At 51.4% G+C, this 26,296-nt stretch overlaps 9 protein-coding genes across 9 annotated transcripts; 4 read left to right on the top strand and 5 right to left on the bottom strand.

The window, feature by feature from the left end:
- Positions 1 to 80: 80 nt before the first annotated feature.
- On the bottom strand, positions 81 to 996 carry NEUTE1DRAFT_133234 (uncharacterized protein; the record flags this gene model as incomplete). Its single annotated transcript, XM_009857948.1, has 3 exons — positions 81 to 289; positions 348 to 631; positions 699 to 996. 3 exons carry the CDS (start codon positions 866 to 868, stop codon positions 81 to 83), a joined length of 663 nt encoding a protein of 220 aa, XP_009856250.1.
- A 587-nt stretch (positions 997 to 1,583) lies between these two features.
- Positions 1,584 to 2,356, top strand: NEUTE1DRAFT_72420 (uncharacterized protein; the record flags this gene model as incomplete). The annotated part of the gene is made up of 2 exons (XM_009857949.1): positions 1,584 to 1,816; positions 2,043 to 2,356. The coding sequence occupies 2 exons, from the start codon at positions 1,651 to 1,653 to the stop codon at positions 2,177 to 2,179; spliced, it is 303 nt and encodes a 100-aa protein (XP_009856251.1).
- A 3,636-nt stretch (positions 2,357 to 5,992) lies between these two features.
- NEUTE1DRAFT_142490 (serine/threonine-protein kinase sck1) lies at positions 5,993 to 10,727 on the top strand (the record flags this gene model as incomplete). The annotated part of the gene is made up of 3 exons (XM_009857950.1): positions 5,993 to 6,150; positions 7,967 to 9,223; positions 9,275 to 10,727. The coding sequence occupies 3 exons, from the start codon at positions 5,993 to 5,995 to the stop codon at positions 10,725 to 10,727; spliced, it is 2,868 nt and encodes a 955-aa protein (XP_009856252.1).
- Positions 10,728 to 12,722: 1,995 nt separating this feature from the next.
- On the bottom strand, positions 12,723 to 13,925 carry NEUTE1DRAFT_96785 (uncharacterized protein; the record flags this gene model as incomplete). Its single annotated transcript, XM_009857951.1, has 3 exons — positions 12,723 to 13,170; positions 13,639 to 13,723; positions 13,846 to 13,925. 3 exons carry the CDS (start codon positions 13,861 to 13,863, stop codon positions 12,899 to 12,901), a joined length of 375 nt encoding a protein of 124 aa, XP_009856253.1.
- A 535-nt stretch (positions 13,926 to 14,460) lies between these two features.
- On the bottom strand, positions 14,461 to 16,596 carry NEUTE1DRAFT_91120 (uncharacterized protein; the record flags this gene model as incomplete). Its single annotated transcript, XM_009857952.1, has 3 exons — positions 14,461 to 15,005; positions 15,144 to 16,038; positions 16,520 to 16,596. The coding sequence occupies 3 exons, from the start codon at positions 16,594 to 16,596 to the stop codon at positions 14,670 to 14,672; spliced, it is 1,308 nt and encodes a 435-aa protein (XP_009856254.1).
- A 1,701-nt stretch (positions 16,597 to 18,297) lies between these two features.
- NEUTE1DRAFT_133237 (serine/threonine-protein kinase psk1) lies at positions 18,298 to 20,317 on the bottom strand (the record flags this gene model as incomplete). Its single annotated transcript, XM_009857953.1, has 1 exon — positions 18,298 to 20,317. The coding sequence occupies one exon, from the start codon at positions 20,216 to 20,218 to the stop codon at positions 18,629 to 18,631; it is 1,590 nt and encodes a 529-aa protein (XP_009856255.1).
- On the bottom strand, positions 20,313 to 20,589 carry NEUTE1DRAFT_91126 (uncharacterized protein; the record flags this gene model as incomplete). Its single annotated transcript, XM_009857954.1, has 1 exon — positions 20,313 to 20,589. A coding segment is annotated over one exon (275 nt), but the record flags the coding sequence as incomplete, so codon positions are not given.
- A 1,095-nt stretch (positions 20,590 to 21,684) lies between these two features.
- NEUTE1DRAFT_72434 (uncharacterized protein) lies at positions 21,685 to 23,718 on the top strand (the record flags this gene model as incomplete). Its single annotated transcript, XM_009857955.1, has 3 exons — positions 21,685 to 21,843; positions 21,932 to 21,965; positions 22,024 to 23,718. The coding sequence occupies 3 exons, from the start codon at positions 21,799 to 21,801 to the stop codon at positions 23,523 to 23,525; spliced, it is 1,581 nt and encodes a 526-aa protein (XP_009856257.1).
- Positions 23,719 to 24,581: 863 nt separating this feature from the next.
- Positions 24,582 to 26,261, top strand: NEUTE1DRAFT_91132 (uncharacterized protein; the record flags this gene model as incomplete). Its single annotated transcript, XM_009857956.1, has 2 exons — positions 24,582 to 24,732; positions 24,860 to 26,261. 2 exons carry the CDS (start codon positions 24,628 to 24,630, stop codon positions 26,021 to 26,023), a joined length of 1,269 nt encoding a protein of 422 aa, XP_009856258.1.
- Positions 26,262 to 26,296: the final 35 nt, after the last annotated feature.

Genomic DNA, 26,296 nt, shown 5'->3' on the forward strand with positions numbered 1-26,296 from the left:
AAATCCTCCTCTTCCACTGCTGTCTGGACCTCTCGGTGCCCGAATAGCTTGATCTTCATCCCGTCGAGAATTTGATTTGCTCACGTTCGGAGAGTCCTCTGCCGACCGCCTCTGGCTGGTTGAGCCTGGCTTCGTCGAATAGTTTGGGTCGAACAGCTCTCTGGGAGTTGATTGCGGGTTGAGCGGTAGGCGGCGAGTCTGGCTTTCCGGCCGGCTGTCGGTACGATGCATACCTCCACGTCCTCTTCCCCGTCTGTGGTTCGGTCTGTCGCTGCGGGCCCTGTCGGTCCTGTCGGTTTCTTTTGGCGGCGTAACGCTTCCAGGTGTTGACAATCCAGAGGAAGGACTGGATTCTCCAAAGATCTTCGCCCGTGCCTCATCGTATCGCCGTTGCTTCTCCTCCAGTTCTCGTTGTTGGCGCATCCGAATTTCTTCTGGTGTCTCTTGCTTCTTGTTCTTACTCTCGTCTTCGTCTTCGTCGTCCTGTTGAGTTGACCGCTCTAGTCCAGTTACCGGATCTCTTTTTGCGATTACCGGTCTGCGGCTGAGAACCTTCATGGCTGGCTTGAAAGGTGTAGTCAAAGGCACCGAGCTGGTTGCCGCGAGAAAATTGATCTCCTTTTCCGATTCCCTGAGCAGCGAGTTAACAAGGCCCGTTGTCCGTAGGGAGACGGAATATCAATGGAGGGGTGTCCTACGCTGCTTCCCATAGCTTTCGCTGTGCCTCGACGTGCATAGCTAATCTTTCTGCTTTCGTCATTTTAACTTCCTTCTCTGGTTCAGGCGATGGTGCTTCTTTAGCCGCACGATCCGCCAAAGATTCCCAATCATCATCCCAGGCGTCAGGGACACTGTCGTTCTTCCCCATCGTGGGAGGCGCTGTACCGAGTAGTATGAAGTAGGTGGATAATGTGCAAAGGCTGTGTACCTCAGGGTCGAGATTGATGATCCATGTAAGAATATATGAACAGCAATGGATTGAATGTCAAAACCAGCAACACCCGTAATCGAGTTGATGGATAAAGTTTTGTTCGGGAACAAAGACAAGTTAAAACAGCTTCAGGGATGTGGTCGGTGCTTGCGCAGTTCGCTGCTCAATGCAGCAATTGCACCCACCACAGGCAGCTTGAACAGGGTACCAGAAAGTGGGGCTTTCAGACTAAGATCACCAGCACTTGTGCACGGACCTCAACACCTTGACCTCACGTCGTTGACAAGCTGGAGATGCCACATTCCCAGATTAACATCTAGATATTGACTTGGTGACCATAGTGCTCAATTCTTGAAGTCTGTGGTCAAACGCTTTTCTATCTCAACATACAATAACAAACTGCGATAGACGCTATGTGTCGAATCGTATTTTTCCCTGCAGCATGCAAAGTTGACAGTTACCGCAGAGCAAGTTTGATGGGGTTGGTGGCCTTTGTTTGTTCCTTCCTCTCTTCTGTCACAGGTTTATCCCCACTTGCCTTATCCTTGTAAATACCTTCCTGCAACGACCTCGACCTTTAACAGATACAATGGACATTCTCCGCAACGACCATTTTCATCAAGCCCTCTCCATAAGACTCATTCTTCGTAAAGTCACCCAAGACCTCGAGTTTGTTATCCTTTGGAAAAACTTCTAGTTTATAATCATAAGCTTCGAAGATGAACTCAGACGAGTTGATGCCCGATTCGGCTGCGGCTACGATTCCCGCCAACAATAGCATCGGCAACGGTAACAGCAGCGCTGCAGTTACATGGAATACCAAAAAGTTTAGGGACGACTATGATATGCTCAAGATAAGACTAAGTGATCAGAGATTTAGCTCAAGTAAGTAGAAATGTCCAATCTGCTCTTTTTTCAGTCGCAATGATCCAACCAGTCAACCCACTACCACCATCTCTTCCTACCATCACTGTTCCCAAATACATCTATCTCCTGGTCAAAATCCGGTTGACGGCCAGTGGTCGTTCTTCTGGTGTCCAACGCACGAACACGTTTCCATGATGATTGCTACTAGCATAGATTCTAACACGTGATTCCCTTCCAACAACAGCCAACTTCAGAGACCCTCTTATGCCTTGTCCTCCCCATCATAGGCAATACCCAGGACATAACACACCTGCAGTAGAGAAGCGTCTGAAGGAGTTAATGACCAGGATTAAAGGTAGCCTTGGTGGTGATTTCAGGTGATACAGGCCTACCTAGGTATCACAGGAGCACTGAGGGATGGAAAAGGATTACTCTGTTTGTGTTTTGGAAGCACCTAGCAGGAGAAGTTACATAGGCACTCAGATCCATCAAGGTTAAAGAGTAGTATATACACTCTCCAGGATCAAGTACATCTAGGCATAAAGAGCCGCATGTCTTCGCAAGCACATGTATAACAAACTTCTGCACTTCAGGTCTAGAACATCTCTACCCCCAGGTAGAGGAGAGATCGAACATGGTCACACCTACCTCTAGTCATAAAGTTGTCTTAGCATCCCGAATTCATGGGACACAAATATCACATGCAAGTGATTGTTATTGCAATGCGGGAGCACACTGTCCGAATGCGCGGCTAACCGCTTCTTGAATCCTGATCATTCCTTCTGACCACTCATTACCTGGAGGTGACCCTTGGAAGAAATGAACTGCACAGACAGCCGAGTGACAAACTGGCTTATAGAGAGAGATATGATAGGGGATTAGGTATGTAGGTATGCATCTATCCTATTTCTGTGGTTCATCTGACCCACGCCTACATACTAACAACCCTACAGGGTCTTATGTAACATCCTAAATGGGAAGATGCAAGAGGCAAGCTATAAAATGCAAAACAAGGCAAGTAGTACGTGTATCACGAATGGTGAAGATGGTTTACTAATCCCCAAAAATTGAGCAAATGAAATCAGTATAACTGACTGCTATTTTATCAGACCAAGATCGGGGTTTTACCTCGAGGTAGATACAGGTATAATTATTTGCCTCGCGAGGGGCGGCTTGATAAGCAATGCAACTTGAGGTATGATACAATGACACTATACCTACCTCTAAGGGCCGATGCAGGAGCCGGTTGGGTCGATGGAGTGCCTGCTCCTATGCCACCTAGCAAAGTGGTTGGATGGAGGCTTCGATCCGGCTTCAGTTCTCAGAAACGATCTTAAATTCATCGCGTTGTTGAATCCACGCTGGAGAGGAACTTGTTGTTTGACCGTCAGAGCTTGCGGTTATGCCATGTCGGAGTTGGCCAAGCAGCATGTACGACGCTTTATGACAATGGGGGAGAAGGAATTTCAAGTAGATTTCCCTACTTACGTGTCATCAACTGAGTGAGGTGTTGCCTGAATCTTTTTTTCTATTTTTTTTCTCTTTCTCTGTCATGTACATATCCGTCCATTACCTGATACCCTGACAGGTACCTAGGTAGGTGTAGTCTGAACGCGGCCGACAGCTGACTTGTCTGAACTCAGCAAGCATGCTTGTAGCATAGGAGAACTCTCTCCGCGGAAGTACGACACTGAAGAGGTAGGAGGAAGACACGCTGAGTTTGAGGGCATATCTGTCCACATGGTCAGGCCCTGGAGACTAGATCCAAGATCTGTCCCGACAAGCGCCATGTCTTCACTTCTGCGCTTCCCCCAAGTACATTTAGACTTATTGGACGGTGAGTATAGCCGAGAAACTGGATGCGCGAAGCATGAATAGCAGGCACGACCCTTATGCCGCATAGCATCCTTTATCAACCACTCACATATCCTATTGTAGCGCGACAGCTGAGACTGTTAAGTACCTTGACGACCTTTTTGACATTCGTCTTGACGCAACACCGCTTTCCAGAATCTAGGTAACAGTACTATAGTTTTTTTTTACGGTTGTTCCTCGGGGAGATCGCAAGTTACCTAGTCGATAAGAATTTCGCTGTTAACAGACTAGACGGCGCCTAAATAAAGTCCATGCTTCACTGAGCTCGTGGCAGGACCAGCGCGTGATGGATGCGATGCCTCTTGACCTGTGTCTCATCTGCCGTCATCCGCGAGGGTCAGAGACACCCGAACGTGCCGAATATGAATCGAGGCGGTGGAACTATGTTGCAATCAGAGAGGGCGAGTTGCGAACTTTGTTCATTGGTTCTCATGATGTTGGGTTGACAGGCGGTATTTCTTGAAGTTACGTTGTCTTCAAGCCCCCAAAGCGGTCATAGAAGCGGTGATGCTAACGCGGCGGTAGGGAATAATTTCAAACCCGCCATCTTCCTCTTTATGACGTGCCCCCTTGTAGCTTGCCTCTCGATCTGTGGTACGTATCTCAAACCCTTACAACTTCAACTGGGACATGCAAGGGGGGCAGAATCGACAATCCTTTTTTTTTTATACGTGTCCGGCGGCCAACATGTTTAATTTCCCCTGTCAATAACCAACGAATGTTTTGAGGCCGCCTTTGATACGTTCATGATCCCGTCACTGATTTTATCATTGCATCCTGGTTCCTATCCTCCCAAGGAACATCAACGCTGTACTGTGTATAATCCCTTTTGTCCATCCTATGCCATTTGCAGGGCTTCCACTGCATGCTGGTACTAAGTAGGTCCTATGATTTGTACACAGTGCAGTGTCGAATTTGCCATTCTACCTATCAGAGCACTTCTACGTGCGTGAGGTATGTACAGCTACATCGCATCTCTCACCACATTGACCCCGGAGGCCGATCAAGTTGTCTTCGTCCCTCTCCAGCGCAGCAGATGCAGATTCTGCCAAATTTGAGGTTGGAGTGATGCGTGTGGATGTGTGGTCGGTGAAACTCCACAAGCGCATTGCCTAACCCTGCGCGGAGTTGACCACACGGAGTATCTTTCCCTCTTCGGTGCTTCAGTTGCCAACCACCGAAGCAAGATCGTGGACAGAGGAGGAAGAGGAGCCTGCAGACCGTGGTGATAGATTGAAACGCAGCGCGGAAAAACGGGACTGAGCAACGAGTTAGGAGAGGACAAGTACCAGACTGAAACAGGTGTTGCTGGGCGGCTGTCACAAGCCTTCGTCGACTGAGAGTTTTGAACCCCGCTGCCTCTGGTCCCAGGCCAACACCCGGACTCGTTCGGCGAGCAGTTCTAGGAGTTGGGTCGGACCTGCCCTTTCACCTTTTTACATACATAGCGTCCTGTCTCGCGCTTTTGACTGGACGACGTTGGCTTGACCCCGAAAACGAGGGTCGCTCCCGTCTCCGCCCGCTAGGAGGTCATTTTCTGCCCCACTTCTTGACAGCCTGCCCGAGTGGGTTTCTTGAGTTCTGGCACTGTCTCTTCGGGTGAGTAACGCCTTTCACTCGTTACGACAAGGGCGAAACAGAAGAGACAGCGCGCACGGCGAGCATATCTGTATCAGGAAGCGCGGGGCGGAGCCCTTTAGGTGTGCAGCAGTGCTTTTTGGGCACAAGTGGAAGCCTCCATTCATACAGGGCAGCCCGTTCAGGTTGCCGTCGGTTCGGGTTTCATGGTCGGTGCCTTCACCTTCGACTAGCACCGGCAAGTGGAATTCTTAATGCTGGGCTGCTCCCACCCAGAATGGAAGGCCCCTCTCCCGCTACGCTTTAGACTCCCGTCTTACCCCGCGACCTTTTTAGCTGCCACCACAACCATCGGAGTCTGATAGACAGCACATTACTATCCGCCGCCTTCTCTGAAGTCGTTTATAACTTAGCTCTCCCGCGCCCGGGGGCATATCGGTACTCTCCACAAACACCTGCACGAAGCGACGACGTCAGATACCGTGTACATACCCGGCGACCGCAACATCTGCAGCGGCCGTGACAGCGCCGATCTCCCAACACAGACGCGACCGACGATCGGGACGAGAGCCCCGCGAGCGACACGATACTGTGATCGCGCACGGGCAGTACTCTAGGAAAAGCAACATAGCAGCCATCGACAACGACCCGGTCCGAGGCGGCCTGTATATCATATTCGCATCACATCCAGCCTGGCAACTGGCGTTTTGAGTGCTCGCTACTCGTGGAGCAAGAGGCAACATGTCAGGCCCCGCCGAAAGTGCTGCCGGACAGACCGCGCCCGCTAGCCACTCCGCCGGTTCTCACGGTCACGGCCACGGCCACGGTCACGGTCACGGTCACGGCGCCGGAGGTTTCGACCTGCTCAGGAGGGCAACGCAGGCCATGATGTCGTCCAGGTAAGTGTGCGGCTTTCCTGTACACAAGGAGTTGGACGCATGGAGATTATCACTCATCCGAGCCCTTCTACCTATCCTGTATTCCCAAGCACCTTTCCATGCCCTTCTGGGCCCTCGTTTCGTTGCACAATGCCTGTCGTTGGAGTTCCACTGCTCTGGAAGTCCCAATTACAAATCGCATTTGCTCCAATCAGGGCACCCTACTTTACCCTTATCATTGCCGGCTTCCGTTGGGCTTCTGGAAGCCCGAGCATCTTTTAGCCACAATCTACTCGACGGCCAGACTTAAGGGTTTCTGCCGTGATTGTAGTGTAGGTGTTATTCCAAGGACCCTGAGATCCGATCCAGGTTCTGGGCACCTACACCTGCGCTGTCAAACATCGCCGTCCAAAAGTCGGCATGAAAGCTGGATGCACTCCATTCGAGGCAGTCAGCGTGGGCGTTGCGGTGGTAACGTCAAGGTGTTGTCAGCGGACTCGAGTTGATGCTCAGCCACCCAAATGATGTTATTTGGATGTCGCAAATCGATTTTCCCCCCTTTCCCCAAACCCAGTTTTCGATGTCATACCTGATGGTGCTGCCAGGCAGAAACACCCCTTCTTTTGCTTCTCCACCACCATCGAGAACTCGCAAAGTCCATCAGCTCATGGCTCCATCACGACGTCCTCCCCCCCCCTTTCTCTGCTGGAGTTCCGGCCGTCACCGTCTGGACAGCCCTTTGCATCACGTTGAGTCAGGCTAGCGCCGTCATCGCTATATATCAGCGGATCTCCGTCCAGACAGGGCGGGACCAATCCTAGGGTAGGGCCCCGCCTACCGGAAACTCTCTTGTGCTGGCTTCTGGCACACTGGCACACCATAGGTGCATCGGCGTGCGGATATGCCGCATCAACATCCCCTTTGGCAATGCAAACCCGCTGTGTTACGTTTCCTGAGTCCTGCCAGGTGCTGGAGGGTCTGCGGTGGTGATAGGTGCACAGCCTGAGGTTACTGGAGTTACAGAGACAGCGAGGATTGACATCCTGAGTGGTCTGACTCGCTGACTGATGTCCACGATGCCCACGAAATGCCCTGATCTTCTTTTTCCGCCCAACCTTCCGGTCTTCCCCCCCTTCTGTCCGACCTGATCTTCTCGGGGCCTTGGAACTGGGCAAGTACCCGCTCTGTGTGCCTCTACATAGTTGTGGACCTGCTTGTGGCTCGAGGGCCAGGCACCCCACCCATCCTAATCGGCGGCAACCCACATGGCAAGCATCAAGGGTACTTTGGTCTACATCCTCGCTCGTTTGAAACGGATTTTTTTTTCTAGTTTTTTTAGTATTTTTTCTTTTTTTCTCGGCTCGAGAAAGCAACGGGTTTTGTCGTTTCCAGGCGCTTTTGCCTTGTTGCCTCGGATGCTTTGACTGGCTTTTGCACTCTGAACAGGCTCTGAACAGGGAAGCGTCTCTCTGGGCTTCTGGCTTTGGGACGATCCCTTTTGAGCAAACCAGATAATTCCCCGGTTGCTCTCGTCATCGATGCCCTGTATATCCACCCCTCCGCCCGGGACAGCTCATCAGGGGCAAGCTCACTGGCTTCACTACCCCCAGCCCACTCAATTTCACGCAACTATCCATCATGAGTTAGCGGATTTCCCACCACGAACGACTGCTTTTTTTGTTTCTTTCCGCTACATACCAAACCATACCCGACCTCACCTCTGTTTCCCCTCACCCCCACAGCATTTTTTTTTCGCCCCATCAAAGCTTAATACTCCTGTCATCTTGTGTACTGTCTAGACTTCTATCATCATGGAAGATATTAACAAGCGCAGCAGGCCTGCCGCAACCGAGGAGGACGGATCGGACCAGATCGGCTTAGACTCACCACGCTCAGGGGTCGCAACCCCGCAGCCTGATCTCCATGACAAGCGGCTGCCGGGCATTATGAGCTATTTCAACCAGGTTCGTTCCCAAAGCTCCTTTTCGCGCTTCCTGCCCTTTAAGGCGAACGAGCAAACCACAGCTGCCTCCGAAGCCGTTGCGCCTCAGACCGAGGAACCTCCTCGGGCTAGCCTCACCCCTCGGCTCCCATTGAATGCCGTTGAACAGGAAACACACAGTGTCTCGGGAGACGAGGGATCACTTCTCCTGGCTTACGAGGCTTTGGGACCCGTGGCAGATGTCACACCGCCAGCAGATGACCAAATGCACCCATACCCAACCCCTCCCACGTCGCAACGGTCATCGGTGCGCAACTTCAAGGGCGACGCGGGCAGTGAGAAGCCAAGAGATGCTACTCCCCCTCCAAACTCACGACCAGCCAGCCTTCATCAAATGAATGTGCCGGACGGTGGGAGGGGAATCGGTGTTGCGCGTAGGTCGTCGCTGCTGGCGCCCTTGACGGCCACAGTTGATGATTCGAGCGTACCCGCACCTCATCTGTCAAATCCTGCTAGCCCTGCCCCCAATGTCCCAAATTCCACGAGTTCGTTGCGCGGTAGTTCTGGAGAACCAGAAGACCTTTCCTATCCGTCTCCGTCTGTTGCGCATCTTACGAAGCTAACAGATGTGACTGCTACAAAGAGCGGTGCTTCTACCCCGACACGTGCGCTTTCGACCACCCAACCGTCGCAAAGCGAGGAAAAGCAGCCCGAGGAGACGAGCAGGACGAACAGCGAAGGAAGTACTGAAAGGGATAACCGCACAGCATCCCAAACACCAACACCCTCCACATCTTCTGGAGGAGCGCCAGCATCGAGGGGAAAGCTTACAATCAAGGTCGGAGAGGCACGGGGTTTGAGGAGGTGCCGAGATCCATATGTGGTCGTGGTCTTTCAGCGAAGCGAGCTGATTTCGCCAGGCCCTCGCCGTGCGGCTGAAAATGACGATGACGCCGCAATCGCAGCCGTCCAGACAGGCGGAATCCCTATTCAGCGTCAAAGCAGTGACTCCGGCCGACCGATGGCAATTCCCATGCGAAGTCGGCAGAGTAGCAACACAAGTCTTACTGACTTCAACACGTTTCGGAGGCGCAACTCGTCCCAATCTCGGCGGTCTTTCACTAATCCCACCTGGGATGCTGAGGCCGTTTTGTAAGTGACTCGATACGTGGGGTTATGCTTGGAATACTGACCAGTCTCTAGTGATGTGGTAGACTCGGACATGCTTGTCGACATCTCCGTATATGGCCAAGGGCCATCTGGTGAGGAGTTTCTTGGACACGTCGACTTCCAGGCCAACAAAGCCGAGCCAATTCGAGGTTGGTTTCCCCTGCAAGGCCATGCCGACACTATGGCCGAGAATGCGCCGACGGGCGAACTTTACGTCGAAGCGCACTACCAGAGAGCCGAACAGAAGCATTTTGGTCCCGAGGACTTCCAGATTCTCCGACTTATCGGAAAAGGCACATTCGGTCAGGTGTATCAGGTTCGGAAGAAGGACACCGGTCGGATCTATGCTATGAAGGTCCTGTCGAAGAAGGTGATTGTCCAGAAGAAAGAGGTGGCACATACAGTGGGCGAGCGCAACATCTTGGTCCGTACGGCCATGTCCGACTCGCCTTTTATTGTGGGGCTGAAGTTTTCCTTCCAAACACCATCGGATCTTTATCTTGTGACGGATTACATGTCAGGTGGAGAGCTATTTTGGCACTTGCAGAAGGATGGCAAGTTCGAGGAGAAGCGCGCAAAGTTCTACATTGCGGAGCTCATCCTTGCGATCCAACACCTACACGAAAATGACATTGTGTACCGCGATCTCAAGCCGGAGAACATCCTTCTGGACGCCAATGGCCACATCGCTCTCTGCGATTTCGGTCTTTCCAAGGCCAATCTGACGAAGAACGACACCACAAACACTTTCTGTGGTACAACCGAGTACCTAGCACCCGAAGTCCTTCTCGATGAGGCTGGTTACACGAAGATGGTCGACTTTTGGTCTCTGGGCGTTCTCGTTTTCGAGATGTGCTGCGGCTGGAGTCCATTTTATGCTGAAGACACGCAACAGATGTACAAGAACATCGCCTTTGGCAAGGTTAGATTCCCGCGCGACACACTTTCTTTGGAAGGCCGAAATTTCGTAAAGGGACTTCTAAACCGAAACCCCAAGCACCGCCTGGGCGCTACCGACGATGCCGAGGAGTTGAAGAGGCATGCCTTTTTCGCCGATATCGACTGGGATGCGCTCTCCAAGAAGCTCATTACACCGCCTTTCAAGCCGCAGCTCAAGAGTGACACCGATGTGTCATATTTTGACCCCGAATTCACGAATGCGCTCAACGCCAATGGATCACTCAATGAGCGTGCAGCTGCGCTAGCCAGAGGCTATGCCACGTCCACTCCGCTCTCACCTTCGGTACAAGCCAATTTCCAAGGCTTTACGTTTGTTGACGAAAGCGCGCTTGAGGAGAACATGCACGATCGTCACTATAACAGATACGAGGATGATGAAATGGACGACGTCGCGGATCGCCGGAGGACAGATGATTGGGAAGACGTTCATGGGGCCGACCAACGAGCTGCGAATCGAATGAGCGGTGTCGTTAAGTCTAACACGACTGAAGACCAGATGTTTGGCGGAACCAACTTCGACCCTTGAATGGCCTACGCCGCACAGCCTTTCTTTTGTTCGGTAGCGAGTTATTTCCTCTGTCTGTTGGCTTTGATGTAGCTCTCCCTTTCACCCGGCTTCAGATATGGTAGCGGTATAAGAAAGAAGAAAGATGGTCATTCTTTTTTTTTGTTCGTGCTGATGATGACTTCAACGAGCATCAACCATGGCAAACATGCATATCTCAAACAAAAGATGGTTCAAATACAAGTTGGTATATTATTCGGGTGTCTGGCTTGCAACTGAACAGCACACTTTCTAGGCGGGGCGTTAACGGTGGTTGATTGGTTGATTGATTGACTGATAGGGCGTTTTTGAGCCTGCTTGTTGAATGAAGCAGGAGTTTGCATCGCACGAGAAAGCATGATTAAACAAGAAAGAAACAAGAGAAGGGAAGGGAAGTCTTGGAAGGCGATTGTATTGTGCGCGTCGGTTGCTTCTTTGGTGAAGCGTGGTTTTTGCGCTTACTGTCTGTCCTCGCTTCCTTGGTGTTGCTGTTGTCATAAAAGCTTCTGTTTCGGGCGGATGAGAAGAGAGATGCGTATTGTTTGTACCCTGTCAGGATGATGAGATCGATGAGCAGACATCAGCATACATATACGGGCAACTATGTGATCAATAAGTGAGTGAAGTGAATGAGAGAGGATTTCATCAACATAGCGCTACCTGAATGACAGAGTACCGAGTACACCTGGCTTGTCGACGCACATCAGATGAGAAAGATGCTGCTGGGCTTGTCTCTCTCGCTCAAACCGACAGGAGATCGGGAGAGAGGTTGGATTATTACAGGAACATTATTCGAGCAAAGAAGTTTCTTTTAGTGTCATTTGCTTGTGTGAACTGTAGCGTCTACTGGAAAGCAACTGAACAACTAATGCTTGTTCGTGAAATGAACTAAAGTAGAACACCTCATAATACTTGAAGAGCATTGATACTGGGTTTGTACTTCGGGATTGACTAGTATTATGTCGAGCACTGAACGTCGAGGTGGCATAAAATAAACCTCCTTTCGAGTTGGTCCGTTTAACGCAAGAGTTTCCAAATTCTTCAAGGCTGTATTATCTTCCAAGCTTCATGCAATTATCTTTTCCGTACTACGGATAAGCAGGAACGAAAAGAGTTGCGATTGTCACAGAACGGAGTTTTGAGGGCTGACCCACCAAAAGAATTGACGAAAGTCAGGAAGCTAGTCTATATCAAATGGAAGTGTTGAAGGTTCTCATGTGTAAGGACAGATGGGATTGGACGCCCCAAAGACCAGCTTGAAGCCCTGCGTGGGATTTGGTAGGTGCTGTAATGTGCCATCAAGGTGGTGATATTTGGGGATACGGGTCATGATATTTATCTTTTTTTTTTTTAAAAAAAAAAAAAAAAAAAAAAAAAAAAAAAACCGTTACACCCTTAGGTACTATGAATAGTGTGAATGGGCAGACGTTAGAGAGGCGTTCGGCAGAGGGGATATCTAGTTATGTTGAGAATGCAGACAGTATCATGACACCGGGTATGCAAGTACATGCTAGACACTGGCGCTGGCAAACCTTCAGAGAAAGAGGATGTATGGAGTTTACTGCCATTTACGTTGGCCGATCGAATGACCTCTAAGAGTTAGCCCGAGTTGCTCGCGTCCTGGTTGTTTATTGCATTGGTCTGAGGTTGACTCATAGGATGTTAGAAAACATGTACTGTACTCGTCAGTCCTACAGCTCATGACTGCTTATACTGTAGATTGGAAAATTATACACGTAATTTTACTTCTCTACAAACACACGGAGCTGGCTTCATTCAACCAGTAATGGGCAAGAGATTCCTCTCCAGTCATGGAAGCGCCATGTGAAACATGCGCACACCACCATCAAACCATCATCAAGCCCATGTCGTGTCGGTAGTTGGCATTAAATGGAGAGCTGAGGAAGGAGAGGCTGGAAACGATGGGATGATCCGCGCATGGAATATATCAAGACACTGGCTGGCTGGGAGGTATCGGTCGATCGCAACATCTGTTTCCATCTTTTTCGTAGACTTTTTTTCCGTTCTCTCCTTTCCTTCTCAAAATCTCGGATTTGGGTCTATTTCGGGAAGACTGGGTTCAAACGATGTCTGGATTAGATGATCGGGAGCGAAGTGACTGGATGAGTACCGAACGAGATGAGACGAGTCGCTTAGTGGTGGGCACCCTCCTCCTCCTCCTCCTCAACGAGCCAGTCCTCGACAACGGCGGCGGGGGCAGCGGCATCGGCACCCTCCTGGCCTTCGACCTCGACGGCCATGTTCTCGTACTCCTTCAGGCTGGAGGCGAGGTCGGCTTCCTCGGGGGACTTGGGGGGCTTGGGGAGGTTGAAGGTGGCAACCTGGCCAACAGCATCGGACTCCTTGATGGGGGTGGGCTTGTACGCCTTGAGCTCCTTGAGGTAGAGCTCCTGGACGAAGTCGGCTAGATAGAAGAACACGGGCAAATGATGTCAGAACCAGTATCCGCAATAAGGGACGGGCGGGTAAATGGATAGATGGGACACGTCGGCTGAATTATATTGGGGCATTGGGAGGTTGGATGAGCTGTCGGGCGACGTGCGGCGAGGCAGGCGGGAGGAAATCGATGACAGATGGAAGAGAACAGGATCGCGGGTCGTATTTTAAAACAGTGACTGCTTGTATAATCGAATTGCCAACATTGATCGACATACATCGACCAAGGGATCGAGGTAGAGGGTGTTGTTGTCGTCGTTTCACATAAGCTAGTCGGATGTCGTAACCGAGCTATCCCGGAAGGTGTTCGTAAAGTCGCCATCGAGGAGTCGGAACCGTATCATACGCTAGTCGTCGTCCATGCCCGGAGCTATCCAACCTATCCGTCGATCCGAGGGTGTAAAGTGGTTTGGAGACAAGAGAGAAAGGGACGTACCTCTCCGCGAAACGGTGGGCGCGATGAAGGTCCTCATCTGGGGGCGGGCAAGGCGGGCAACGGCCGCGACGGCCTGGCGGGCGCTCTGTGCGTTGATTAGCTCATTGTCCGATTCCGATTGCTGTCGCTGTCGGCCAGCCTTGGTGTTTCGATTCCGAGCTGCGACCCGGCATCGATTGCGGCAGTCGCCCAGTAAAGAAGACGTACCGAAGTCCGGGAAAGCATTTTGAATGTGCTGGGCGAGATGCGTGACGCTGCGAGGAGAGGTAGCGAACTGAAGGTCACGGTGGAGGTCGTTGCTTGCGAGACTTTTCAAAATATCCCGGTTGGACATCCATTGGAGGTTCTCGGGTCCGGCGTGCACGGACGTTCTTTCACCCCTCCCACTTGGGCCATGGCAGGTGTACCAAACGCCGATGCTGTCACGTGATATCAGTCATTGACCACAGGCAATTACCACGACTGAAAAGCGTGGAATCTACGAAAACGTTAAATGGAGGAAGTGGTCATATGAGATTCTCACAGCATCGATATAATGAACACTGGTGCTCCGATTTCCAACATCAAATGCCCATGGTAGGACCTCATGGTTTTGCGGTTGATGAGGAGAAGCCAGGGTGGTGAGTGGGGACATCCCCAGTTTCCACTCTTTAGTCTGACATGAGGTTGGTTCAAAGTCGGCTTCCACTGTGTTCTTGTCATGACTGATCTAGCTCAACCCAAGCTTGTGTTTCATTACTTTACAATTACACAACGTTTCCCTGGTTGTTGATATGTTTTCAATGTACAGCTTTAACCACGTCTAGCCAGCGCCAACCAAGACCGTCACTACTATTCAGTAATGGATCAACATCAGATCACCGTATCATCACATCTCTTGTTAAACACAAGCCTCCTGTCTATAATTGGTATCTCTCAAACCATCGTATGCCCTCAAGCCAACACGGGAAACTACCGCTGACTATCTTCAACTGTTCATTTCCAAACCAGCATAGCCATGCTTGCCGCTTTCACACGACTTCTTCCCTTCCCTATACCCGGTTCCTTGGCCTGTAAGGTTGCCGACCAACTGGATATCGCTGTTGATGAGTGAAGTTGTCACTTTTCCGGAAATGAGCACCACCCTGACGGCCGCGGCGGACGACTGCCCATGACTTGATAATGGCGTAGATACCAAAACAGACGGCTGCAACAATGCAATAAGCAATGACGGCCGAGTTGCTGGCATCGGTGAGTTTGAGGCCAAGACCACCGTTGACGACAGCAAGAATCAGGAGAATACGACCCCACCAGATGTGAGCATAACTGACCGCACCGCGTTCGCGGTACTTCACGAAGTATTTGTGGTGCATGATTCCGAGTACTGGCTGGACAAGAAGGAGGAATACAATGGCTGTCCCGAGCTTGGTGTGTGTGTTGTTGAAGAGCTTTTTGCGAATTGTCAGCAGCTGTTATTCACCCTTGTGTGCGGTTCAAGAACAAGCAAGAGCAAGCGCTTTACATACCATATTCCTTTCTTGCGCAACATGAATACCGAGGCCGAAGCCAATCCACATCATGAGGAAGGCAACGGTCTGCCAAACGGCGTGGGCAATCCAGCTTCCGGCCAGTGGCATGAGCATCGAACCCAAGGGATAAAGAGCCGCAAAGGTGGCCGTCATGATGCCAGAGTGTGCAACCAAAGCCGCATCCCTGCGCCTACCGCCAACAACAGGCGCGAATGGATTGCCAGGTCCTACAACATCTCCAGGATCGTCGCTGCCGCCTCCGCCGTTGCTGCCACCTCCGCCTCCGGTTTCCGGGTCTTCGATGTCTGCCTCGAGGAAGGGGTTACTGTCGGAAGAAACAGTCGCCTTGGTGAGATCGAGTTGGAACTGGTCATGGTCATCATGCTGACTGATACTTGCACTCTTGCTCGTAGTCGCCAGAGATGGTCCCGACTTCCACGCAGCAATCCATTTCGACGCAGTGTCCGTCAGGCTGAGCGAGCCTCCGTTCCAAGTTTCACAGTTTGGGCAGACGACGTTTGCAACCATGACGCCATTTGTCACTCCGCTGCCCGCAAGCAGACCCAAGGCTGCCGCCGAAGAACTGGTGTCCTCCTCTGGCATCGAATGCCCGGTGCCAAGGCGGGGTGATAATGTCAGGTTACCCGACCCATCTTGGTACATCACGAACATGTTGGACCCCTTCATTTGATCGCCCGTGCCGAGAGCTACCCATGAGTATGTCGACGGCGCTTGGATTTGAAAATATATGTTGCCGGATCCCGAGTCGGCGGATGATTGAGGGATGCCAAAACGAAAACAGACATTGTCGGCACCGCTGGCGCAGTACTTTGGTGTGGTAGCGTGGACCACAATGCTGGCTGCAGAAGTTTGTTCGTCCATGAGTATCAGACTGTTTGTGCGTGAGAATATGTCATGATGCTGAGATTGGACCTACCAATTAGCCCTGAGGCTAACAGCGACATCTTAGGGGCCTTCATGATTCAGGTCAATTGTCGCTGAGTATAAGTTATCACGTCCAAGTTGATAGTATATAGAGACCGAGTCTACAAATGATTCAACAATGTTGTAGGAATGAATATATGAAGTAGCGTCCCTGGGCAACAGAAAGAGTTGGGTTGGCTCGATGAAATGAATGTTTGGATGAAGATCAACTCGAACAAAAGCTGGCACTTCGTTGAAGTCTTGAGACAATGGCAGGCGCGAGGGGAGGGGCAGATACACATCCATATACCTACTTCAGCTGTATGTGAATCTGGTCTTAAACATGGCACGGCCACACAAAGATACCTCTACGCATGTAGCTTGTCAGCCAGCAGCAGATGCCGACCCAAGTTTCTTTCATCCCTTGGCCCACATCAAATCCAATGTACATACCTTGGCCACCACTACATATTTTGGGTGGAGGTTTGTCTGCAGAAGACTTTGTGGAATGCAGGGCGTTGCACATGCTGATGACTGACGGCTGACTTGCGAGCTCGCGAACCGACGAACGCCAGCTGCATAAACTTCTCAAGCCATCCAAGCCATGGCTGGAGCGCGAATGCATCGGTTTATCGCACTTGGCGGAGTCCGTCCTCGAGGAAATCTTGGGACCTTGGGTCCTGTAATAGGATTGTGATTCCACGGTTTCTCTTACTCCTTGTACGTCTCTGCATGCCTTACCTTGGCATACTTGGTATATGTTGAAATTTGAGCAGCAGGCAATACCAGAAAGGGTCTGATTTCCTCGTGTACCCGAGTCACAAACGCTGAAGACTGCTTGCTACACAAAAACCATTGTGTTTCAAAACTCGAGGTTGTACGGTACGTTGGTTCTCCCAGATGTCACCTCAAAAGAGAAAACATTAGACCTGCCTGACCCATCCAATGGTCCTGGCGTCTCTATTCAGGTACTTGGTTACTCACAATCACGGCACAGGCACAGCCGCACCATCGGAAAGAAATCCGTATTATACCGGGCCGCACCTACAGCTGACGTGGTTGCATACAACACTATTAAGGACTGTCTCTAGCTGTAGATAGAAAGCGTCTGCTTGATGATTCCTGATTTGGATGCTATGTACGTGTAATTCATATTACGGTATACCTTTTTATATTAAAAGTTTTCCGAATTTGTATCTGCTCGCTTCTTTCTGTGTTGAGCATTCGGCTTGCTGCTCCAAAAAGATGAGAGAGAAAAAACAAAGAAGAGGTAGAAAAGTAAAGGAAACGAACAAAGGCATCGAGGGGAAGGAACTCTCCACAAAGCCCCAGGAATAAAAGGTAAAGAAACCAAAAATATATGGGTTGACAACTTGAAACTACATTATTCCTAGCCGACTTGATCTGCATCCTTAACTTCACCCAAGTCCCACCATGAACACCAATGCCCGTCAGCTCGGCTATGCAGGCTCGAACGGCAGGGCACACTAGAGGTAGCTCTACAGGGCTGAAATGCATATGTAACAACTATAAACAACTCTAGCGTGGTGTAAAGTACCACCTTCTTAGGTTCCAGGACAGGCAGACAGACATCTGAATGACGGTTGATTCAACAAAATACCTACGCTACATACATATGCAGAAGAGTCAAGGTTAGGTAAGTATTGCTACACTAGTGCAGTGACGGTGACATCCCTGTCGATCATTCATTCATGTCCAATTGCCAACTACGTGTAGTGAGGTAGAAATCCTTGATATCTTCACATATGCCCCCCACATACATACGTTCTTCGCACTTTCAATGGTTGGCATTAGGAACCGGATCGGACTTTCGAAGGGGAAGCCCCGAGAGCAGAACAGGAGCTGCTAAGATAACCAAGCATTAGAAAACCCGATAAGCCGCGCGGCCTTTTCGGTTTCGGGCTCGTGGCCGATTTGTCCCTGAGGCTTCAAGGCTTGTCGAGGCGTCTCGAGGTGTGTCGGTTGGACAAGAAGCTAGGTATCGGTCAAGAGCTGTGGTGCTGATGTGCATGAGTGCAGATGATGGTGTTGGTGGTGGCTGAGTAACATGCGTGGTTGATCTGTTGCATTTGGTGAATCGTGAAGGAGGTTTGACGATGGATGAGTGACAGGCATATTGAGAGGACGCGCGTCCATTGAAACGATAATTTTGGTTTTCAAAAACATTTGCCATTGGAATATGTTCCTGTCTTTGCCGATCATTCTTTTGTTTAATAGCATAAAGTGCGCGAGTCAATTGCCTGAGCTATCTAATTTGTCTTCGTCCATAACTGAATGTAATATCCAACCGCCGAACACGAAAGAAACGAGAAATGAAAGAAACGAGCTGAGAACCGACTGATTTTAGAGTACTGTATTGCTGTGATCCGTTACCCTTATCATTATCCACGCTGCGCTGGTGCCTTTGCCATAAATCATGGCGCACCAGCTGAATAGCACTTTTCCTGTATTGTCCTTAACTCCCCCAAACCCAGTCAAACTAACAGAATGAAAATGATCTTCAGTGTCCTCCTCTTGGCTCACTCTCACCGCCAAGTTTAGAGCATGTTGGTCCCGACACGCATTCCAAAGCCATCACCATCCAAGAGGCTGTTCGATGCAACAAAGCTGAATCCTCCAAAGAGATCATCCTTGGCAGCGGCGGCCGCATATCGCTCCTCCAAGCGACTGACAACTGGACTGAGGCTCAACTCTGTGAACTCGGGCGCAAAGTTCTCCGCAAGCTCTGGATCCGTAATCATGGGCTGGATAGGAGGCTCGAGTTCACGAGCCGCAAGCTTCTTCCAGTCGATCTTGCGGAAGAACCGGTGCTTCTTGATGGTGTCCAAGTCCTTGGGCATGTTTGAGCCTAAACGCTTGGCGGGATCCTTGCGCAGCAACCGCGTCAGCAGGTCCTTGGCCTCCGCAGTCAGGAAGTAGGGCATGATGAGCTTCTGCTTTACAATATTCTCCTGGATCTTGGCATTGTTCCCTCCACGGAACGGAGGATTGCCCGTCATCAGGTCGAAGCCAAGGGCACCGAGAGACCACCAATCCACCGAGCGGCCGTATTTCTTGCCCTGGATAACCTCGGGAGCCATGTATTCCACGGTACCAAGCATCGAGTTGCACTCCTCAGACTCAATCGCGACCTTGGAAAGGCCAAAGTCGGTCAAAAGAAGGTGGCCCTCGGAGTCGAGAAGGCAGTTCTCGGGCTTGAGGTCTCGATAGACGACCCCCAGGGTGGTATGAAGATGGGACAGGGCAAGAACCATCTCCGCCATGTAAAAGGCTGCCGTCGACTCCGAGAACATCTTTTCGGTGTTCAGGTGGGTGAAGAGCTCACCGCCTTGGCCGTATTCAAGAATGAGATACAACTTTTCCTGATCCTGAAAGGCGTAGAAGAGCTTAACCACAAAAGGGTGGCGATTGACGCTTTCCAGAATCTGGAGTTCCGTCTTGGTCTGCTCAACCAGCTTCTTGTGCACGACGAGAGATGCTTTCTTGAACTGCTTCTGCGCAAAGAGACGGCCAGTGGTACGTTGCTTTACCAGTAGAACAGTACCATACGTTCCCTTGCCCAGGCATCGCAGGGACTCAAAGTCGTCCGCGGTCATCTTGTGCGAGCGGGCAACGCCACCGTCAGAGCCAATCTCCACGGCTTCGGTAGAACCAATTGTAGTGCTGAGGTTCCCATCGACGGCAAAATCGTGCTCCAAGTTGATTTCGTAGCTCTCGGTGGCCACGGATGCTGTCTCATCCCCAGAACTGGTGCCGCTGCTGTTGCTGCGCTTGTAGCCGGTTTGGCGGGCCGGACCGCCAGAAAGAACACGGCGACCAAGCTTCGACGTCATGGAACTAGCACGTGAAGAGGCAGCAGTGTCGAGGCTGAGGGCCTGAATATCCTGGTGCATCCGTAGCATGCTGATTCCGCTCATGGCAGGCGAGACAACGGGCCTCAAAGACGGGCTGCAATTGGCACTGACTACATCGTCCACCATGAGCGTACTTCTGCTGCTCTTGGTTGCCAATCCCTTGCGAGGGTCGGGCGAGAGACAGCAGTCGGAATCCTCATCGCCGGATGCAGCCGGGGTGCTGTGGAAGCCACGTACCGTCTTGAGTGCGGGAGTCGCTGGAGATCTGAACATCTTGGTCGTAGTCGTTGATGGGCCAGCAGTAGGATGGTGTCGTGTCGGTATGATGGACTATAATCGGTAGACTAGATAGCTCTCGTTATAGCTTGACAGATACGATCCCTCAAAGCCTCTGTCGGCCTTCGTTTTCAAGGCTCGCCTCTGCGTCGCTGAGCGTCGGCGCGGTGTTCGGTGGTCAAACTGGGTCCTTGATGGCTTGGAATCGCACGCATCTGGTACTTGAAGAAGGAAGTGGAATTGTCGTCGACGGTCTTCTCGATATGCATTGAGGGTGAAAAGTCTCGATAAGATGTGATTTTTACTGTCAAGAAGAGAGAGAGAGAAAGAGGAAAAAACAGAAAAGAGAAAAAAAAAGAAGAGAGTTGTAGCTGGGGGAGCGTGCGAAGAAAGAGGTCGACTATGGCGACAATGAAATGGAGTTGTGGGAAGCAGAAGTTAAAATAAAATGGAGCCCGGACTCTGCACCTGCAGTGAATTAGAATGGGCCTGGACCGGGTTTGTTACCTTGGGTATTACCTATGTACAATTTAGTACCCCTAGGGACTGGAATGCACTAGCCGGGCAGGGGGCCGCGTCCGCCTCACCCAAATATCCCTCCATTGAGCCAACCACGATAAAGAGAAATGTATTCACATCATGCGTCACGGTCTGGGCAGGCCGGGCAGGCCGGGCAGGCGAGCACCTGAAAGGGCGGAAAGGCCAGCTGGATTGGTCTGGTGAACTTAAAGGAAAAGGAGGAATTGGCGGGCGTTCCATGTCCCAGGAGGAATTGGCGAGAGCACGTGAAAATCGGGTGAGAGACATGTGTCTCACCCGCATAAAAGGGAATGCACCATCGGCCATTTTCCAGGCTTTTTCTACACTACCTAGCTTTCAACCTGGAATGGCCCCATGTTGATCTCCATGTCCAGAAATGAACCTCCAATACCGCACGGCAGGTGTCATGTGTGTATAGGTAGTGTAGTGTACCAAGGCCGCTGGATGCCGACCCTGATCTTCAGTTTTGACAAGTCTGGGGAATCCGAACAGCCGGGGCTTGATTGGCGGTCATTAAACCGCATTGGTCGACGGGCTGGGAAGGGGGAACTGGTCGCACCATTTGTGATCGCACTTCCATGTCACCTCGGACCAAACCTACCGTGTGCGAAGTGGGTTTAACGAATTTTGATACCAACAAGGAATCTATCACATATCACATAAAACGTTGAAATTTTACGTACCTCTTGAATGATCGGTGAAAGCTTCAGGGCGATTCGTTGGTTCACTCTAAGACGAGGTGCCCGTGGTGCTAGGACTGAGTGAGATGAGCGCATTCAGGTGGGACAGCTTGTTGAGGGTTAGGGTCGAAGATGCGCCGGAAATTTTAGTGGAGCTCCCGCAACAGCAACGGCGCCAACATTGTAGACTTCCCTGTGATTGCATCACCTGCTATTTCACGACAGCAACCAAAACACCGAGCCCGCACATCAAACGGTCCTTTAGCAACCACAAGCCGGATTCGAATCACCTGACTTTACTTGCGTTCAAGTGTCCAGAAGATTTAGCAAGCGACCAAACACCGAAAGTTTAGCACTATGCATCCGGCGCGTAGAGCCTACGTGGAGGAGGCCGAGCCTGAGGTAAGACCATGCTCTATTTGCGCCCCTCGCAACATTGAAGGCACCTGCTCAACATTGCAAACAGAGCCCGGACTGACCCCCCCTGAAGCAGGATCGCGGAGGTATGGATCTAGACTCCGTCCGTAAGTCCTCAAAACACTTCTTGTATGGCTTCCAACCCATGACTGATTTGCGTGTTAGCCCTCGATCGCGACTACGACATCCCCGGTGCTGGGGCTGGTATTGCCCCAGAGAAGGCCTCCGTTCTTCTTTCACAGTTCGAACGAAAACGATTAGCGGCCTCGATTGCTGTTCCTACCGACGATGGCCGGGTACGAGCCAAATTGCGAGAGATGGGCGAGCCTGTCACCCTCTTCGGCGAGGGTCCGGCAGACAGACGCGACAGATTACGAGAACTCATGACACAACAAGCCGAGAAGGGAGGCCAGGAAAGTGCCGATGTGGAGATGCGGGACGCCGAAAACGAGGAAGATGAAGCCGGCGACCAAGAGGAGGAATTTTACACTACTGGAAGCCCGGAACTGCTCCAGGCCCGCATCGACATCGCTCACTACTCAATCCCGAGAGCCAAGAAGCGCATCGAGTTCCAGAAAAAGGAGTCCACCATCCCACTGCGGACACATGTCAAACACCGAAAAGAGATCAAGGAGAAGCTTCATGGATTTGAATTGCAAGGCAGTCAAACGGCAGGAGAGCGGCACATCAGCATGACAAGGATCTCGCCTGATGGAAACATGGTCGCGACTGGCAATTGGGGCGGACAGGTTAAACTCATCGAAATCCCAACCCTTGAGCCAAGGAAGACTTTGAGGGGCCACACCAACAAAGTCAGCGGCCTATGCTGGATGCCTGGAGCTACACTGCCTGAGCGCAATGTTTCTCCCGACACAGTCAATCTCGCTTCTGGAGGAGCGGAAGGCCAGATCCATCTCTGGTCTTTGAACCAAGACACCCCTTTGAGAACTCTTTCAGGACACTCGCAACGAGTATGTCGTGTAGAGTTCCATCCGTCGGGCAAGTATTTGGCTTCTGCCTCAGAAGACACCTCGTGGAGGATGTGGGATGTTGAAACCGGCACCGAGCTCCTTCTCCAGGAAGGTCACTCTCGCGGTGTTTACGCTGTCAGTTATAACAGTGACGGATCGCTACTCGCTAGTGCGGGTTTGGACAGTATTGGAAGAATCTGGGATCTGCGGACAGGACGGACTGCCATGATTCTAGATGGGCATCAGGACGGCCATATCAAGCCTATTTATGGTTTGGACTGGGGCTCGGACGGTTACAGGGTGCTCACGGCGTCTGCTGATGGTTGGATCAAATGCTGGGATGTTAGAAAAGTGGAAAGAATTGGAGGCATTGGTGCCCATACAAGTGCAGTGGCCGACGTGCGGTGGTTTAAGGGTTTGGATGACCCGTTGGAAGGAGTGCCTCCTGGCGAAGATGAAAAGGGAATGCAAATTCCCAAGAAATCTGGCACCTTTATGGTGTCGGCAGGCTTTGACCACAAGGTGAACATATTTTCCGCTGACGACTGGGCCTTGGTTCAGTCTCTCAGCGGCCACACAGGGCCTGTTGCGAGTGTTGACGTTAGCCGGGATGGAAAATGGATTGTAAGCGGTGGCCATGACCGGACGGTCAAACTTTGGGGAAGAAACGACTCCAGGAGCTTGTATGATTCCTGAGCAGACATCAATCTGTACGCGACAAGAATCTTGTCGTTGCCTCTTACATAGGAGCAACACACCAAGGAGGGCGTTCAGCAAGCGACAGGCCAGGGCTTGGCTTACCGCTCCACGAGAGACAGTATCGGCAGATAGATTGCATAGAAGCCGTCTCAATTTTGTAGATCAACAACCACAACTGGGTGCCCATAACAAGCTGCCTTTGATACATGCGTCTGAGTTGCCTTGTGGTTGCGTTTCACTGACCCGGTAAGGATAGGGGGGGTCACCTGACCGCGAAAGTGGGCCTGTTGAGATTCCTTCTCCCTTCTTTTCTGCAGTGACGCGGGCAGGGTTGGGCGGGACACCTGCCGCTCGCGTTGGTTGACGCTGGTAAAGTCACCCTGGCACCCTGGGAAATGGTGACGCACGGTCCATCGTGCGAAGCTTGGCTTTCTGATAAAGGGCGATAAAACAATGGCAGCAGACGCCATCACCGGGAACTTGTAGAGTTGGTCCGTTTTCGAACTTTTGACTTCTTCGTTTTCTCGCATTTCTGCATTTTCAAGTGGTTTTATCCCCAGCCGGTATTCACGCGAGAGACGTCATTCACAATACCCTCAACTCACAGCATCCGGGCAGCTCAAGTCCCCATGCGCATCAACCCGCTCAAAGCTGTCTGAAGGGCGACACGGGGAGGATTCGCTTATTTGGGAACCAGCCAGAACGTCAACCACCACATTACATCATGTCATATCGTCCTCCGCGGGAGGGCTACCAGCCACCATCGCTCGGGCTCCCCGCAAAGCCTCCGCCGCCGGTTGACAATCGTTTGTCAAAATCGCCGGTGAGAAGACGCGATGTGCCCCCTGCCGTGCCATCGCCACCTTCACACTCGACCCGGACGTCACCTCCCCGGCCACACTCGACTAAGAGCGTAGCGTCACCGGCAACAGTACGCCCACCGTCGAGCCCCCAAAAACTACCGGTTGCGCGTCCCGATCAGTGGTACTTTACGCCCGACGAAGTAGCGAGCACACCCAGCATCATAGATGGACTCTCTGTGTCGGAAGAGCGCCTACGAAGGGCCAAAGGCGTCAACTTTATTTTTCAGGCTGGCATCATGCTTGACCTCCCGCAAATCACATTGTGGGTTGCCGGCGTGTTCTTCCACCGCTTTTACATGCGAAGAAGCATGGTGGAAGAGAAGGGTGGCATTCATCACTACGTATGTCTTTTCATGTCCTCTAACCAATTTTTATGGCGCCCGTGTTGGAAGTCGTGTTCAGCAACCCGGATGTGGTCATTCAGTTTTGAGGATGCGCAACATCAACTAACCCATTTCATATATGCAGAATATCGCTGCTACAGCGCTCTTTCTCGCGAATAAGACAGAAGAAAATTGCCGTAAAACAAAAGATTTGATCATTGCGGTCGCAAAAGTCGCCCAGAAAAATACGAAGCTAATCATCGACGAACAAAGTAAGGAATATTGGCGGTGGCGCGACAGTATTCTTAACTACGAGGAAGTGATGCTGGAGCAGTTGACATTTGATCTCATGGTCGGAATTCCATACCACCCACTATACGAGTTTCTTAACATGCTAGAGCAGGACATTCCTCTGCAGCAACAAGAAAGCAGTCAACCGCAGCAAGATCTCTCCAAGCAGAAGCAGCATCTGGTTCGCAACAAGGCCTTCCGTAACGCCGCTTGGACTTATTGCAACGACTTGTGCCTCACAGTCCTGCCCTTGCTACTCAATGCGCGCGACATCGCCATCAGTGCCATCTTTTTCGCCGCTTCCATCCTCAAGGAGAAAGTAGACGATTTCGACGGCGAGGCATGGTGGAAATACCTTAAGGGGGACGAGGGCAAGGTGTGCATGGCTATGGATGTCATTACGGAGTTCTATAAGGAGAACCCATTGAGGAAACAGGATAACAGGATGTCTCCGTCTCCCACCTTCAACCTCGAGAGTACTAGGCGTAGACTTGGAACGGCATCTAGTCAGCAGGAGGGCGATGGTACTCCGATGGAGACAGACCGCAGTACACAGAGCCCTAGAAGCTCCAGTGGCCGCCATCGTGATAACGGCAACACCAATGGCACACTGGAGGAGTATGAGGAGAGGTCGCAGCCACAGCATATCAAGCAGGAAGGCGGGATATCGGCTTCGGAGGCCCAGAACGGTTCAGCGACGAAGGGCTCTTCAGAGGCAAAGTCAGCTTCCGTTATCAAGAGCGAACCGGACAGCGCTACTTCGGGACTTGATGCAAGGACGGTGCAGGCGCCGGTGTCGTCCATTTCGCACAGAGGGGATTCCGACGCGTTACTAAAAGAAGCCGCCAACAATCTGGCAATACATGAACGAAGGCCGAACGATAGCAGACTACAGTCGCCCCCCGGCGCGAAGCGTAAGAGCTCCGTGTCCGATCCGGCGGCAGAGGGTGAACCGGAGAATAAGCGGGCGCGGACGGTTACGAGCGATGAGGATGAAGGAGAAATCAACGGGAATTAGCGTTGCAGATTGGGAATCTTCTGCCCGCCTCCGCCAGATCTTGCAGTTGCTGCTCCAAATTCGGGTTTATTACTTTGGCTTATAGGGTAGTCGGCGGTTTCAGGCGTCAGCGGTGGGGGGCTACAGGAGGCGCTCTTGCAATTACATGGAATGAATTGGTTGGCGAGCATGGAAAATGCATTGGGTATTCTTTGGTCAAACTTCCCCTGGCTCGTGGGTGTAACGGGGGTCGTTTGATCAAGCAGTAGTATGGCGACAGATCAGGACGGTGTT

This window comes from Neurospora tetrasperma, assembly GCF_000213175.1.
Source record: "Neurospora tetrasperma FGSC 2508 unplaced genomic scaffold NEUTE1scaffold_81, whole genome shotgun sequence".
In the NCBI taxonomy this organism is placed as follows: domain Eukaryota; kingdom Fungi; phylum Ascomycota; class Sordariomycetes; order Sordariales; family Sordariaceae; genus Neurospora; species Neurospora tetrasperma.